We start from the raw sequence: 16,595 nt of genomic DNA on the forward strand, positions 1-16,595 counted from the left end.
AGGTTGGAAACTTACCCAGTGGAAATAAAGTTTATGGGATTACTTGTTTGCATATCCAGTCCCAGCTATATCTGTAAGGTCAGGGTGTGTTTTATAAGATCAGTAGTTTTTCCATGAGCCTGTAAAAGTGTGTTTGGGAATGAAGTCTTCCAGTCTTTCAAAGATGAGCTTGTGGACCAAGAGGTTTTGTAACAGATTTCAGTGGCTCTCATTTTTCCTAAGGGAGATGTCAGACAAGTTCTGGTAACAGTGTGGCTATTGTCAAGGGAGAGGCACTGAAGGGGACGCTGTGAGGTTAGATTTGTCGCTGGCTTCCTAGATGTTTGAGGCTTCAGAGCAGCTGTCAGCGCAGGCTGTTGGGAACAGATGCAGGGATGCATCCCTGAGCAGCCAGCTGTGTCGTGACGAGATGTCTGTGCACAATGCAGCGTTTGTGATTTTATACCCTGTGCAGTTCTGATGGTCAGAGCATGTTCCTTCTAACCCCAGTTTTTGCTCTGTGTTACCGGCAATCCCACATCAGCAGACTGCAGTGAGTGTGTTACTTTCTTTGTCGCATTTTACTAGTGATGACTTGAAGAGTGTATGCGACTGATATTTATCTTGCTACTTCTTTCTTTCAGGAGAAGCTGGAGCACCAGTATGCACAAAGTTACAAGCAAGTGTCGTTGTTAGAGGATGACCTGAGCCAGACACGGGCCATTAAAGATCAGCTGCAGAAGTATGTGAGGGAGCTGGAGCAGGCCAACGATGACTTGGAACGTGCAAAGAGGTGAAGGCTGCAAACCTCTTCTTTCCTTAAAGTTTTCACTAGGTCTTTTCTTTGCTATTCAGATTGATCTTTTACTATTCCTTAAAAGGGATAATAACACACATTCAAAAAACCCCAAGAAAAACACAAGACACTTGATTCTTTGTACGGTGCAGTTTACCCTTGGAGTTCACCTCCATCAGCTGGTAGCATTACATTACAGCAAGAAATGCAAGGAGGCCAAAGCTCTTGTGTTCTGTGAGAAACAAGCAGTGCAAGTAGGTGCAGAGCAAGCCAGGCCAGTGCTCTGCTTTTGAATCCACCAGCAAGGTGACTCTTATATTTGTGATCCTCGTAGCTCAAAGCCCCTTTGAAGTAAGAAGCTAATGCTTTACACAGTCCCTTTTTAAAAAAAACAGGCCAAAGGAGTCTCCTCTTCCCTTGCATAACAGCTTAATGACTGTAGGGAACAAATGTGTCCTGTATAAGTGCATAAAACGAGCAGGCTGCTGTTAGAAACGCCCCGTTTTGGAGTAGGTCATGCTTCCGTTTTGCTGAATGGGAAGTTTGCCATTGATTCAGTGGGACAAGGAATGAGCTTCTGGCTATTTGGCAAACAGATCTGAGAGCTGAGGCCCTGTTTCCACAAGGCTTTTAACCTCATGACTAACTTTTGACACACATGAGTTGTCCCCCTGAAATCATGGAACGAATTGGGTCTTAGGCAATATGCCAGTGCCCTGCTTTCTGCGCTCGCTGGGCTGATGCCTGTCCGGAGCTCTGGAGAGCACAGCACCACCCGAGCTGATTACATATATTACACTGATTACATGTATGGCACTGATTACATATGTGGCTTTGGAGCATGGCTTGGGAAAAATGGAGCTAAGCGCGCTGAGTTGGCTCTATTCCAGTGCTTTGGTACATCTCTGAGAGCCAGATGCTATCATGTTCTTTTCCTCTTATTCCCCTGCTTCTTTGGAGTTTATTAGTCCTTTCTAAGCAGCATTTCCACAGCTTTCAAATGACTGACTTGAATGTAGACCCTGCTAACATTTTTCCTCTATTATGATTTTGAATACGCTTTTCTGTTAGCTGAGCTGAAGAACCTAATATTCGGGATTTTGTTTCTAGGGCAACAATAGTTTCATTGGAAGACTTTGAACAAAGGCTGAACCAAGCTATTGAGAGAAATGCCTTTCTAGAAAGTGAACTGGATGACAAGGAATCGTTGCTAGTTTCTGTACAGAGATTAAAGGATGAAGCGAGAGGTATGGCTTGCATGATTAGTTCTGTGTCTTGGTACGTTGTTCACTTGCTAACAGAGACGTGTGACAACCAAAGCTCGTGTTTATAGAAGGTCTCACATAATGAAACTTGAACTGGATGTGTAATGTAAGCGTTGGGTATTACTGACTGAAAGTATATTCTCTTGTTCTGTATATGTCCAGTGTAGCTAAGAGGAAAGATTTCCTCATGTAGGGCAAAATTAATGTCAGATTCATTCAGGATTTTTAACACAGGTGAGTACAAAAATACTGAGTTCTGCAGGTGTAACAGGAGTTGAGGAGGTATGCCTCAGAAATTCCCGTTCACTGTCGTTTTGTGCCTTGTACAGCAAGGAAAAGCACAGGAAATGACAGGGAAATACAGGGTAAATGGTTAAATAACTTTCTTTAAAAAATCCTGTCTCCTGTGTTTCTTCTAAACCTCTTGGAAATTGCCTGGTTTATTTAGGATATTCCAGTAAAGACTGTTAGACCTATGGGATCAAAGACATTCAGGATAATGTTCTGGGATATGATCAGGAGCTGGGAATTCCCCAGTGGATTTCGTGCTGAGGATGCTGGGGAAGCGTTTTTTTAATGGTTGGCGGAAACTGATGCCTCTAATAGTGGGGCTGGTCTGCTCGTAAGCCTGTGCCTGCCATTAGTGTAGTTTAGAGATTAGTGGTTTTCAACTTTGTATCCTGAGTGAAGCTTTCTAAAATCATACCTCCATTAAGGCCTAGATCTGAGTGTAAGACAACACACTTGGCAACAGGTTGGGATTTTTTGTTGTTATTCTCCTTTGTGAACCTCTCTGAACCAAGTTTGTGTCCCACAAATTGAAAGCCTCTATTGGAAGCACAGGGTTTTTATAATAAATATGGAAAGGGAGATTAAGTATTTTCTGAGGAAATATATGTATTGTAATTTGGGGTAAGGGCAATAAGAGTGGAAAAACCAGTAAAACCTAGAGGCCTGTTTTCTAGAACCCTTCAATAGTTGGCCAAAAAGACATCTTGTTTCTTGGATGAGTCATTCGGAAATTTTTAGCCTTTGTTAGGGTAGCGAAGCTACAATGTTGTTTCCCCTGACAACAAGCAGGAACACCAGCCACTGAAAGAACTGAGGTGGTGACAAACTCAAATATAACATTTCTGATTGAAGAGCCACAAATCCTCTTCTAGGAGCCGAAATAGATTTTCATTTCAGCTGTGCTGTTTTACTTAAAATCAGTTCTAAATATTTATGATAACTTAAAAGCTGTAATGTACAACTAATTTTGCTCTTACGTGTTATAGCAGATTGAGACAAGGAATAAGAGGTCTGTAAGAGATGAAGTTGCTCTACCCAAAAAGGAACAACTCCATTGTAATGTATTGCTTATTTGCATCTAGTCTCTTCTATGGATTTTATAGATTCATTGCTGAGCTGTGCTGGGTACTCTTTGTCGCAAATATGTGTGGAAATGGGAGGGGACAAGGTAGGGGTAAGCAGGAGGCTGGAGAAGAGGTGAGAATAAAACACAGGTTTCCTAATCTTCAGTCTCTTTCCCTGTCGTTTGGACTACCCAGCCTCTAGTCTACCTCTTTACTTGTCGAGCATCAAGAAACTGGATACAACCCTTTGACTGTCTTTGGCTAGTGTGGAGTCCTGTGGATTATTAACTGGAAGAATAACATGGGGAATTGGAAACACAAGAATAGGTCATTCCTCCCTTCTTCCAACCTCTGTTTGAGCAGGGGCTGAATGCAGTTCAGCAGGCATTTGTGACCAGCTACAGGTTTTGTAACGTGCTTTCCATGGGGCTCACACTACAGATAGGGAAAAATATCTGTATTTTTCTGGGACCACCCACCTCGCTGGGACCACGCAGCGCTCTGCTCCGGGGAGGGATCGCTTTGCTGCCTCTCCACTCCCATCTGTGACGGGAAGTGACGGTGTTGGGCTGTGACTGCTCTGAGGTGGAGGTCCTTGCTGCTGGGGAAAGGCAGCAGCGGGCAATTAATGTAGGGTTGTTGCGAAGAGTCTCCTCCTCCTTCTTGTCCCTCCCAAATGAACAGAGAGAGTATTTGTTAGAGAAATCGGTCACCAATATGTGTGGGTTTTTTTCTTCTTTCAACCCTCAGACTTACGGCAAGAGCTAGCGGTACGGGAGAGGCAGCAAGAAGTCACCCGCAAGTCAGCGCCCAGTTCTCCGACTCTAGACTGTGAAAAGATGGATTCAGCTGTCCAGGCATCTCTCTCCTTGCCAGCTACGCCCGTTGGAAAAGGATCAGAAAATAGTTTTCCTTCCCCAAAAGGTATAATTCATAGGAGCTGTGTCTAGTTGTTTGGCAGTATGTTCAACTTGTTAACAAACTATTTCAGACCAGGTGCTTGTTAGTGAACTTGAAGTAAATGTAGGTACATGTGAATCCCACATGCATTGCATAAGGTGTGTTTAAATCCTGGGGCAGCATCAGGTGCATTTAGGGAGTTATAATGGTTAAATACCACAGAAAAGAAGGACAGTGAAACTTAGATACCACTTTTGAGGGGGCGGGGGGTTGCAATCTGCAGTAGATGCCTGCAGTAGAGCACTGAAGACATTTGGGATTGCAGGGAAGTGCAGTGACTGATACTTCTGCTTAAATGTGGAGTAGCAGTGGTGAGTAAGTGGTGGGCAGTGATTCTAACAGTGCCTCTGTTACCACACATCCTTTTCAGGGGTCCTGTTTTCTCTGTGATGCAGCAGGATGTTAGTCCAGTCCCCTTCCCCATCCAGAAGGCTCTGGACAATCCCAAGGATTAATACATTATTTTTCAAATTAGAAAGAATAGATTCCAGAGGGAGCTCTGGCTGGGTTACAGGAATTGTAGGCAATAGCCTTGCAGATGGAGAGTGCATGAACTCTGCATGTACGTCTAACGGGAAAGAGGGCAGTGGACAGGAATTAAGCTTTTTCATTCCTCCATGGCTAGTAATCATGTAGTCTGTGTGCTACTGTGGGGTAATAGTATGAATAGTCTGTAGTAGGATTTTAGATTTATCTTTTTATGTAGAAGTTGATTTATTTAAACTAAAAAAAAAAAAATGAACCGTGGAGGAGTGGAGCATGTAATAAAATGTGTCTGTGTTTGCAGCTATACCAAATGGCTTTGGTACCAGCCCCCTTACTCCTTCAGCTAGAATATCTGCACTCAACATTGTGGGAGATCTGCTACGGAAAGTGGGGGTGAGTGCTGTGATGTGAAATATCCCTGGCTCTGTGCTGCTGTCACTGAGTTTTCAACCTTGTGCACAATTACAACAAGGTCTTGGCCCATGCTGAATACATGCTGTAGTTTCCAAATCGTCCACATTCAGTGTTTAGTACGTGATAATGTATTTTTTGTAATTATCTTGCTTTGTAAAGCATGTTACTAAGGTTCTGATGCCAATTTTGGGTGACAAAATTTCGTATTTGGAGTAAAAAGTTTCTCAAGCACTTTGTTATATGGGGTTGGACACCATCAGCCACTAGTTATTACTTGCAATGGGGCCTGCAGCTTTCTCTCTAATGAGACTAAGATGCAGAGCTGGACCTCAGACCCTGGGTGCCTGCTGCAGTTACTGTGTGTCATGGGAGGGGAGCCGAGATCACGCTGCCAGTGCCTCCTCATGTGCCTGGGGAGATCTGCAACAGGTGCTGAAAATGGGAAAAAAAAAATCTATAAACATTTGATAAGAAAGTGAGAAAATAAATCAGGAGAAAGCCAAATGTTCCCATCTGTAGTTGTTGGGGAAGTGAAAAGCATGAGCCTTTAAAGGGATTACCACTCTAAGCAGGGAAGAAGTGGTTTAAACATCTGTTCCAGTGTTGTTTAGGGTGCCAGGCTTTCCAGTTGAATGAAGACATGACTTTTGAGTTAGGAGAAGCTTGTTGACCTGCCTCGGTGGTTCGTGTTTTGAGTGGAAGCATGGCTAGCCTTGGTGTCTAGCCTCCGGTGCTGGCTTTCCTCTTGTGGTTAACACTGAGAACAGCAATAGCTGCAGCAGAGACAGTTGTTTTAGCAAAGTTTGAAATTAAAAATCACTGCGTTGCTCGCGTTTGGAGCCAGTGAGCTCGTAGTTGGTTTGAAAGGGCAGCAGGATGACTCGGAGTTACGGAGTGACATGTTTAAAATGGGATCATTGTGAGTAAGAGTCTGCAGGGGATTTAGGGAGCTTAATCACAATCCTGTGTGATTACTCTGCAGGGCCAGGAAATGCCAAATAAGCATGCTGCTGTCCCAGCCTGCTCTTAGACACACGCTCTGCCACCGAGACAAAATTCCAGCTCACACATTTGTTTAGCAACAATTACAGGATGTTCAGGTTCCTTTGAGCTGGGCTACTCATAGGATGCCTCATCCCAAGCCTTAAACTCCCTTTCTCTGCAAGGAGGTTTCCCTCAGCTTTCTTGCTTGCAGCTGAGAGAGGGAGTCACTTGGCACAGATCACTTGGCACAGCTGATGGGTGCTTTGAGACCAAGAGATAGGTTGGGATCTATATCTTCCTATAGAGTCACTAAGGAAGCTTACCTGGGTTTCTAGAAGACTGTACAGTGTTCACTTACTTCTGATAGGGTGCCAGTACCTTGCTAATGGAATATTTTTTTTCTGTGGAACAGGACCAAACCCCATGTTTGAGGAGATGAGTTTTTGTCTCCAATGCATGCATCAGCAATTGTGTGAATGTCCCACCACACAGGGTGGATATAACAAACAGATTTGCTGCTGAACCAGGTGGATATTCATCAAGTTAAGCCTCTGTTTGTGCCAGATGGCAGAAAGGGCAGGTGGTGTTCTGAAGGGAAGGAAAGAATTGGGATTTTGGTCTCCCTCCTGCCAGGAGTCAGTGGATGAGGCAGAGACTGTCACCTTGTATAGGGGAAAAAGATCTCACCAGGCTTGCTTGGATGTAGTAGAGTTGAGGTACGGACCACGAAGATGGGCTTAGCTGCTGCCTTTGATTTGTCCTCCTGATGCTGTGGCTGTAGCACCTTTTGTTCTGAAGCATATCAGTGGGGCTTAAGAAACTGGCAACGTTTTGCAGGTTGAGATTAAGAAAGAAACGCTAGAAGGCATTGTCCTGGGGAAGAATCCAACTTTCCAAGTACACAGTCCCTGCAAAACTTGAGGACTCTGCTTTAGGCTCTCTCATAGTCTTTTGATGGGCTTATGCCAGCCCCGCTCCAGCTGCTGAAGGAAGAGGTTTTGGTAACTTCTGCTAAGAATTGGCTTCCTTTTTTGGGTAATTAATAGTTGATATGTTCTAAAATCTGAGCCCTAATGGAACTGAGTCATGCCTGGCAGTCTGCATCAGCATCTCGTTGTATGGGTTTCCTTGGTGGCTGCGTGACAGAGAAGATAACAGCTTTGTTCCCAGTTAGTTCAGCTTGTGCCAAAGGTGATCACACTGGGGTCCTGATCGTGGTGATCTTGGGGTCATGCAAAGCCTGACCTCGAGCAGCAATTTCTCTTAATGATATTATTTTTTTGACTTTTTTTTTATTCTTTTTCACAGGCCTTAGAATCCAAATTAGCTGCTTGCAGAAATTTTGCAAAGGACCAGGCATCACGGAAATCCTACATTTCAGGGAACGTTAACAGCAGCATGATGAACAGCAATGGCACAAAGTACCCTCATCCAGAGCATACTTCCTTCTTTGACAAAGGGTAAGTTGGGATGTATTTTTGCCCTAAAGGAGAGTGTGTTTCAGGATGCTACTTGGAGCAGAAGTTTTTCTTGGCTTGTTTTTAGCCCACCACAGCTTTCATCCTATAGGACAAATAACTCATGGAGCCAAAGTCTCAAGGGGACAGGGAAGGTGACAGTGCTGATTTCTGTAAAGCAAAGAGAAAAGCAAGTGTGATGATTGTCTCTTAGCTGGTAGGATGTCAGTGCCTGTTCTGTCCCTCTGCTGCCTGATCTCTTGGTGGCTGCATCTCGGGTAATACAAAAACCCCAGGCAGCAAACCCGCTAGTGAAGTGAATGTGCCCTTTTGAAAGGATCTCCAGTAAGTGGTGGTGGAGTTGCTATAGCTACTGGTGCGCTGTGCGTGGGGAAGCACATTAACCGCAGATCTGGAGATTCCCTTGGTGAGAGCAGCTGAGTGCAGGCAGCAAATGCTCACTTGGAGGGTGGTGCCCTGTTTGCTCTACTTCCCCCTCTGTTAGGGGAAAAGAAAACATCATTAACGGCATAATTCTGGCTGATTAAGGGGGCAACTGCCTCCATGCTGGCTGTGCTGTGCGTCAGCCCTGAAGCCAGAAACTGCTTTCACAGGAAGAACTCCCCCCTGTGTCTCCCGTGACTGCCCGTGGTCAGAGCTTCCTCTTGGATACTGGGAAGTGGTTCAGCAGGAGGATTTTCCCCCAGTCCCTCATAGCACAGGGCCCCGTGGATGACATGAGGAGCCCTGAGGAGCGGAGTGAAAAGCACAGCGCTCCTCCAGCGTTAGCACAGTGGCATTGTGAGCTTTGCTTGGTGTCACTGGGCAACAGACCCTCTGTGCTCCCTGCACAGTAGTAGTCTTCCAAGCTAAACCTCAAGCCAGTGCAATTTAATGCTAATATTCAGCACATCCTCAATCCAGATTTTATTTTAGAGAATTCAATGAGCTGTTACCAACCTAAAGAGTGCCATATACAGAGCAGACAAGCTGAGCTTCCTACAATCATCCTTGTTTGAGCTGAATCAGTTGCTACGTGGGTAGCAGGGCAAGTTGCATCTTAAAAACTGGCATTCAGAGTTTTTTAGAGCCACTGTTGTTTACTGCTTTTGGAAAGGAAGAGTTCAGACATTAACAAAGTCAGTGTCACGTGCAAATGGAGCAGACTTGTGGGTTGTCTGCATTCGGCGAGGCTGACGGGGGTCCGTGCATCACCACAGCGGTGCTCACCCTTGCTGTGCACGGGCTGCATTTCAGGTGCAAGCTGTCAGGGTAGTTGCTAGGGAGAGATTATAGGTGTTCTGAGGAGGCAGCAGGGCTATATTGAGTGGTGGTGTGACGAATAAGCTGATTGCTCTGTGGGGTGGGGGTCACTTTTAATTATCCAGATTGTCATCACACTTGTTATCTGGGCTGGCTGCCTGGGGTTAGGAGCAAGTTGTAGCTGAAAAAGGCTTAGAAACCCGACCTCCTGACAGATAACCTCTGCAGCAGAGGTGAGGGTGTTAGTGGCAATGACTGATGTGCTTATCTGCATGTTGTTAGAGATCCCTGCACGGCCCTGCTGTCTTGTCCCTCTCCTCTGCACCCCGGCATGCTGCTCACCTCTCCCCTTACGTCGGCTCCTGCTCTGCCTTCCTGCCCCTGCCGAGGTCTGTGCACGCCGGGGGTCATCACGGTGTCTGTGCTGTGTACACACCTCCACAGCTGCGATGTAAAACCTGTATAACTGTGTCTGCACACGTGAGCTAAACCAAGCTGTTACCTAGATGAGGCCAGCCCCATCGTGCCCGCACGCTGCAGCAGCCGCCGAGCTCCCAGCCCTGCTGGCATGTGTCGCTGGCAGGCGTTGGATCCAGAGTGCGCTGTGGTGGTTGGGCATTGAGGGGCTGAGTCAAGGCATGCCCTTTCTTCTCCCCTCTCCCCTCCTCTCTTTCCAGCCCCTGTACTCTCCTCCCTGCCCCTAATCATTGCTAGAGCCTGAAACAGCCACGTGTGATCGTAGATCTGATCCAACCTGCAGCCGCTGCCTAGAGAACAGCCGCTTGTTGGGTGGTGGGATTGGGACAGAGGTAACTCGGCCACATCGTTACAGTTCCATTTACTTTCCTTCCTCTGCCATTTTGTTGGTTAAAATGTTTGAGTCTCCCATCTCCCATCAAAGGCCTGCTCTTTGCTTGCTGGTTGGAGCTGAGCTGGCAGCTGAAGACAGTGATAGGCAGGAGCTGGCACAGGGGAGCAGGGGGAGGAGAAATCACCTGAGCATCGCTTTAGGGGAAGCCTGGAGGACAGCTGGGCTTGCACTGAAGCTTTGCTGGAGAGTTGGAAGAGTCGGGACTTACCTACTTGTTTTTTTTTTTTTTTTAAAAGCTCAACAAAGTGGTGCAAGATTAGTTTCCTGCAGACTTGTTCCTTCAGGAACATGATGTTTCTGTCTAGATGCCAGGGCAGAACAGGACCTGAGGATGTTCTCACATAGATACTCATTTTTTGCTGTTGTAATTGTTCTTAATTGGTTATTAACTTCGATCCAGTTGGAGAACAAAATGGCTCTGACCTTGGTGGGCTGTAGAGAGGCCTGGCACCTGAACAGCAGAGCTGAGCCAGCATGTGAGCCAGCACTGGGTGTTTGTTCCTTGGGGCATTAACTGCTTGTTCACTGCTCCCCTGCTCCCCTTCCTGATTTCTTGAATGTCAAAGTCCCTCTAGTTGATGTTTATTCTTCGGTTATTTTTGTGAATCTGTTGGGCTTTGTTTTAATAAAACAAGCTAAAGTTTGAATGTGAGACCTTGCCTGCTTCTAGCAGTCCCATGAAGCACACAGGTGTATTTACACAGTGGACGCTGTTATCCACAACCCTGATCATAATACATCAGGCTGTGAAATCAGGGGTTTCTTTCTGTTCTCTAGTCCACCTTATAAAGAAGTTTCCCTGGAAAAGAGGGAACTGTGGGTAACTCAGATGCAGGTGAGTAATCCCATGTCCTGTAATGGGCTTTGCAATGCTCTAGGCTTCTGTCTGGGTGATGCACTTGCAGCAGTGGAGCGTGGTGGGAGTGCTAGTGGTCACTGAACAAGAACCCCTCACCTGCCCGTGCAGAGCAGTCTCAGTATGCAGAGGTCAAAGAGGAGAGGTCTGGTGAGGTTTAGTTTTAACACCTTTGCTTTGCCCCATTTCTTGCATCCAGGGTTATGCCCAAGAATGTCTTTATTGTGTGCATAACCTGTTCCAATTTTTCTCCACTAGGCGTGAAAAGGTCATATTCCCCACCTTGGTCATGGGTAAATGAATTCATTTGCAATGATTAGCTGCATGCGTTTTAACTGGGTGCTTGGAGGTGCAGAGTTGGTGGTTATGCTAACTGCATGAGGTAGTTCTCGTAGTGTTACAACTAATAGTCCATGATCAAAGCCTGAGGCTATAATCTCTCTCTCCTTACTTTATCTAAACTTCTCTGGTGCTGTGACCTGTTGCAACCATCAGACTGAGTGCTGCTTGCTTTCTTGATCTAATTAATATTTCTTCAGCTAGGTGCATGTTTCCGATTGAATCGGTCCCATCAGAGATACGGGATGAAGTATCGTTGCTGTTAATTTAGTTAATTGTGAAAGTCAGTTTGCCCTTTGGTCGTGTTTTTCCTTCAGTGTTCTGTTGGCTCTTGCCTTGCTGACGCTCGGTTGCCGTGGGTCTGGCTAACGGGAAAGCAAACGAAGGCACAGATGTGCTGGGAGCCGCCAAGGCTGCAGAGCAGGAGGAGAGGAGAGCGTGGTCTGAAGTGTCTGGGTAGAGGCAGCGGTGCTCCTGCTCGGTGCCACCGTCCCTGCCCGGCACAGCCGTGCCAGCTGGGAGCACCTGGGGTGGCACGGTCGTGGCAGCAAGGCTGTGCAGGTGCTGGAGTCACGGGCTCTGCGGGAGGGGACCCTGCGGCATGGGCGCTCAGTGCAGGCACAGCCTGCGGTGACCAAGGGTCAGAGTTGTCTCATCTGCCTCTCGAGGGAGCGTGGAGGGTTCCCCATACCATGGAGAAGGGCAGGTCCCTACCAGCCTCACCTGCCACAGCCTCGTCCCCATCCTCCTCTTCACGTCTCCACACTGGGTGTTCCTCTGCCTCCTTGTGCTGTTACTGCTGCTTGGGAGAGTAAGTGGTGTGTTCTAAAGCACAGACCTGCCTGAGAACTCACTTTTCCTCTTGTTTTCTTGTGGGTCTGGTCTCCAAGTATGCTTTGACCACATCCATTGACTCCTCGGGCTGGGCTATTCAGCTACGGGAGAATCTTCTCCTGAGGTTTTGTTGGATACTTAATGTTGAGAGACTCTTGGAGACAAGGTGCTAAGTACAAAATACGGCTTGAAATAAAGATTAATGAGTAAAAATCTATCTTTAGCAATCACAGGGCAGAGAGGGCGGTTGGAAATGGGCACAAAGTCCCTGCCACTGTAGGGACAGGCAGTCAGGAACATCCATTGGAAACCCCTGCGGAGGACGTTCCCAGCAGGGACTGGTGCTTTGGGCTCCCTTGGAAGCACCCCACAGCCCGGAGCGAGGGCACAGCACAGGCCCCACAGAGCATGTCGGGTCGGGTCTGAGGGACGGGGCAACGAGGCAGAAGCAGGAGGCAAGTGATGTGGCTGTGATTGATCACTGTGAGCAGGTTTCCAGGCCTGGGCAGAGCGGCTGAAGGCTGGAGCGGTGCGTGTGCTCCTCCCAGCACTGTCTGAGACCTTGGGGACCAAGCACAAGGACTTCTCTTCCCAGCTCACTTCTGGGACGTTAGGCAGGAGTCATCCAGCACATCTTGTTATTTTTTACAGTTGCTCTGTTTTATGTATTTTATTTTCCTTTAGCTGTTTTTAACTGCAGTAATGCTGATTTATTTCCTTTTTTCTTTGTGCATTTTGATGTCACCAACAGAAATCCATGGCTGCGTAAGATCTCAGTAAGCTCAGCCATGACGCCAGCTTTCAGTGTCCCCCCAGCTGCTGCTACTGTTTGAAGCCTTTTCCTGGCCCCACTTGCTGAGCTGGCTTTCAGCAAATCAGAGCTGCTGCTTTATCTTCATTTCTGCACCAAGGGCAGGTTTGGGCTGGCAGGATGCAATGAATGATCACAGAATCCCAGCCTGGTTGGGGTTGGAAGGGACCTCTGGAGATCATCCAGTCCAACCCTCTGCCAAAGCAGTGTCACCCAGAGCACGTTGCACAGGGTCGTGTCCAGGCGGGTTTTGAATATCTCCAGAGAAGGAGACTCCCCCCCTCCCTGGGCAGCCTGTGCCAGGGCTCTGGCACCCTCACAGGAAAGTTTTTCCTCATATTGAAATAGAACTTCCCGTGTTTCAGCTTGTGCCCGTTGCCCCTTGTCTTGTCACTGGGCACCACTGAGAAGAGTCTGGCCCCATCCCCTTGACACCCACCCCTAAGGTATTTGTAAGCATTGATCAGATCCCCCCTCAGTCTGCTCTTCTCCAGCTGAACAGCCCCAGCTCCCTCAGCCTCTCCTCGTAGGAGAGATGCTCCAGCCCTCTGACCATCTCCATACCCCTCCACTGGACTCTCTCCAGTAGTTCCGTCTTTCTTGACCTGGAGGGCCCAGAACTGCACACAGTTACTGCAGGTGTGGCCTCACCAGGGCAATGTAGAGGGGGAGGAGAACCTCCCTCGACCTGTTTGCCACACTCTTTCTCATGCACCCCAGGACACCATTGGCCTTCCTGGCCCCAAGGGCACATTGTTGGCTCATGGGGAACTTGGTGTCCCCCAGAACTCCCAGGTCTTTCTCCTCAGAGGTGCTTTCCAGTAGGTCAACCCCCAGCCTGTACTGGTACATGAGGTTATTCTTCCCGAGATGCAGGACTCTACACTTGCCTTTGTTGAACTTCACGAGGTTTCTCTCTGCCCAACTCTCCAGCCTGTCCAGGTCTCGCTGGATGGCAGCACGGCCTGCTGGGCTATCGGCCACTCCTCCCAGTTTGGTGTCATCAGCAAACTGGCTGAGGGTGCACTCTGTCCTTTCGTCCAGGCCATCGATGAATAAGTTAAACAGAACTGGACCCAGTGCTGACCCCCGGCTTCTAAACAGGGTTTCTATATTTTCCTTCTTCAGCAGAAGCCCCTCTCCTGTCTCCCTCGTGCATCGCAGTGCTGTGAGCACTCCCCCTCTTGTGCTGGTTAACACTCGTAACAACGCTCATAGGACTCATCCTCTTGCCATCCTGGCTCTGCGACAGGGCTTGGTTTCCCTTCTTGTTTTGGGAATCACTGGATTATTTGTGACACAGGGGATTTAGGCAGAGTCCTGTCATGTCTGTGTGGCATCTGCGCTGGGCAGCTGATGGCTGCTTGGCTTCTAGCCTTGTTCGTGTACCTCTGGGAGATCACAGAATCAATGAGGGTGGAAGAGCCCTCTGGGATCATCGAGTCCAACCATTGCCCTGACACCACCACGTCAACTAGACCAGGGCACTAAGTGCCATGTCCAGTCTTTTCTTAAACCCCTCCAGAGATGGTGACTCCACCACCTCCCTGGGCAGCCTTTTCCAATGGCTAATAACCCTTTCTGAGAAGAAATTCCTCCTAATGTCCAACCTGAACCTCCCCTGGTGCAGCTTGAGGCTGTGTCCTCTTGTCCTATCGCTAGTTGCCTGGGAGAAGAGGCCGACTCCCACTTCACTACAACCTCTCTTCAGGTAGTTGTAGACTGCACTAAGGTCACCTCTGAGCCTCCTCTTCTCCAGGCTAAACACCCCCAGCTCCCTCAGCCGTTCCTCATAGGTCAGCCCCTCCAGACCCTTCCCCAGCTTGGTCGCCCTCCTCTGGACTTGCTCCAACACCTCAACATCTTTCTTGAAGTGCGGGGCCCAGACCTGGATGATGGAAGAGGGCCCCCAAGCTGTAAATATGCCTCGGAGCAGGAGCTGAGGAGGGTTAGGTTGTGTGGCATCATTTAAAAGGAGAAACTGCCTGCAGAGGCAGACCTGTCGGATGGGGATGGCTGCAGGGAGGCGTTCTTCCCGCAGGCAGAGCCTGGGTGCTGGAAAGCCAGGTTGGGAGCAGTTGGTGCCCCAGAAATAGCAATATTTGAGAAGTTTGTCCTGCTTGGCCCGACCCCTGCGTAGCGCCTCGTGCTGACGCCGCACGTTGGGTTTTCAGGTACGGCATGTCAGGGAGGCGGCGGCGTGGAGGTGCCTGGTGGCGGGGAAGGCAGCTGGTGCGGAGGGGAGTAATGTGCCCAGGTTTGAGCTCTGCGGGGACGTGGCCCCGCTGCCCGGCCTCGCGCAGCGCTGCGGGGCGGCTGGGCTGCGAGGACAGGCCGTGTGGGGAGCGAGGGCGTTTGCTATGGGGCTGAAAGCGGTCAGTTGCCCTCCCCAGCCTGCCTGTCCCACTGTGCTGCGCTGGGGGTGGCATGGCCGGGAGGGCCTGGCTCAGACCGGTGCATTTCAACGGTTGGACTCGATGATCCCAGAGGTCTCTTCCAACCTGATTGATTCTGTGATTTTGTGATCCTGCATGGGGCAGGGGCCGGGCGCTGTCCTGTCGCAAGGAGCGGCTCTGAATTCAGTGCAGGAACCGTGACAGATCAGAGCTTGGCTTTAACGTGACTCAGCAACCACGAGTGCTTCCGGGCTGCTGACGCTGTGTCGCTTGTCTCTAACCCTTTCCAAAGGGAGCAAACGACCACATTTTAATCCTGTTTGGTCTTTTTTTTCCCCCCTGTCCCACTTGGCAGACGTGCTTTCAGCTGATTTGTAGAGTCATGGCAGGATGAGGTTGGCTTTGTGCCCCTCCATCCAAACGCAAAGAGCGAATACATCTGCCCCGAAGCCTCTTCCAGCAGCTTTTTATTGCGTGCACCAGGGAGGCTCTTGCCTTCTGAAACATATTGAAGCAACACTGACAATAGGAGTTTCCAGCTTAATGGGGAGGAGGTGGGAAAGGTGGTTTCTCCCTGCTCTGACCCAGGTTGTGCCAATGTGGATGTTTAACAGCAAGAGAGGGGAAAGGACCATCCCGGCAGTGAGCCACGTTACCATGGGGATGTGTCCTTGCTGGCAAGCGTTGAGATTTCAGCTCTTTGTCTGCTCTTTGGGAAGGATTTTATAACTGCCCAGTGCAGCGGCAGCTTTCTGGGGTTGCTGCAGGGTTTTTGCATCCCTGATCCAGACGGTGCGAGGTCACCAGTGAATATCAGCAGCGCAGGAACTGTGAACCGCAGGAAACGAGTGTGGAAAGGGCACTGCTCTGTCCTGGGGCCGCTGTGTGAGCTGCTGGCATGGTGGGCCCTCAGGCAGTGATGGCAGGGAGCGGGACATGTTCCCCTGAGCGCTTGCTCCAGGTGCAGCGTGGGACCCCAGAGCTGCCAGCTCCTGAGCTGGCTTTTTCCTCAGCAGCAGAGCCCTCATGCTTCTTTTTCTTCTTGCTTTTACTCCCCACAGCTCGTTGATCTAAGCAGCAAAGGCCATCTCCTGCAGTGTCCCCTCTCCCAAAGGTAGCTCTGCCAGGAGAGACCCGAATGGCATCTTCTGGGGTGCTGGTGGTTGGGGCAGAGCTGGTGAAGTGCTGCTGAGGCACTTCTTGGGAGCAGGTGGGGACCTGTCCTGCCTGGCACGGCTGTGGGGTTCTCCCCCCACCTTCGGTATTACAAACCCACCCGTGAGTGCAGGGTGCTGGGTCTGGGACAACAGTGGGGGTGGACGTGCTGTCCTGATACAGAGACGTCAGCGCTTCGGGTTGTCAAGGCGGTGGTGGTGGTGCTCAGCAGATGGTGAGCCTGGGCAGACGCTGGGCGTTGAGCCTAATTACAGGAGATCTGTCAAAGCCATGACAGAGTAGAGATGGAAAAGCTGTCAGACCCACGTGTTCCTCTCCCAACCCACCAGGTTCTCCACGCCTTCACCTCTCCC

General features: G+C 49.1%; 1 protein-coding gene across 5 annotated transcripts in view; it reads left to right on the top strand.

Annotated features, from left to right (window-relative positions):
• Positions 1-16,595, top strand: part of NDEL1 (nudE neurodevelopment protein 1 like 1) — a 31,401-nt gene that overhangs the window by 12,450 nt on the left and 2,356 nt on the right. For 3 of the 5 annotated variants that reach the window (XM_068413464.1, XM_068413465.1, XM_068413463.1), the window contains 5 exons: positions 624-772; positions 1,886-2,022; positions 4,146-4,319; positions 5,143-5,234; positions 7,548-7,699. In XM_068413464.1, coding sequence (XP_068269565.1) covers positions 624-772; positions 1,886-2,022; positions 4,146-4,319; positions 5,143-5,234; positions 7,548-7,699 — 704 coding nt within the window. Of the gene's footprint in view, positions 1-623; positions 773-1,885; positions 2,023-4,145; positions 4,320-5,142; positions 5,235-7,547; positions 7,700-10,944; positions 10,988-16,595 lie in introns of those variants that run through there. The other 2 variants (XM_068413466.1, XM_068413467.1) reach the window with 2 other exon arrangements.

Source organism: Nyctibius grandis, chromosome 15 (assembly GCF_013368605.1).
Source record: "Nyctibius grandis isolate bNycGra1 chromosome 15, bNycGra1.pri, whole genome shotgun sequence".
NCBI lineage: Eukaryota > Metazoa > Chordata > Aves > Nyctibiiformes > Nyctibiidae > Nyctibius > Nyctibius grandis.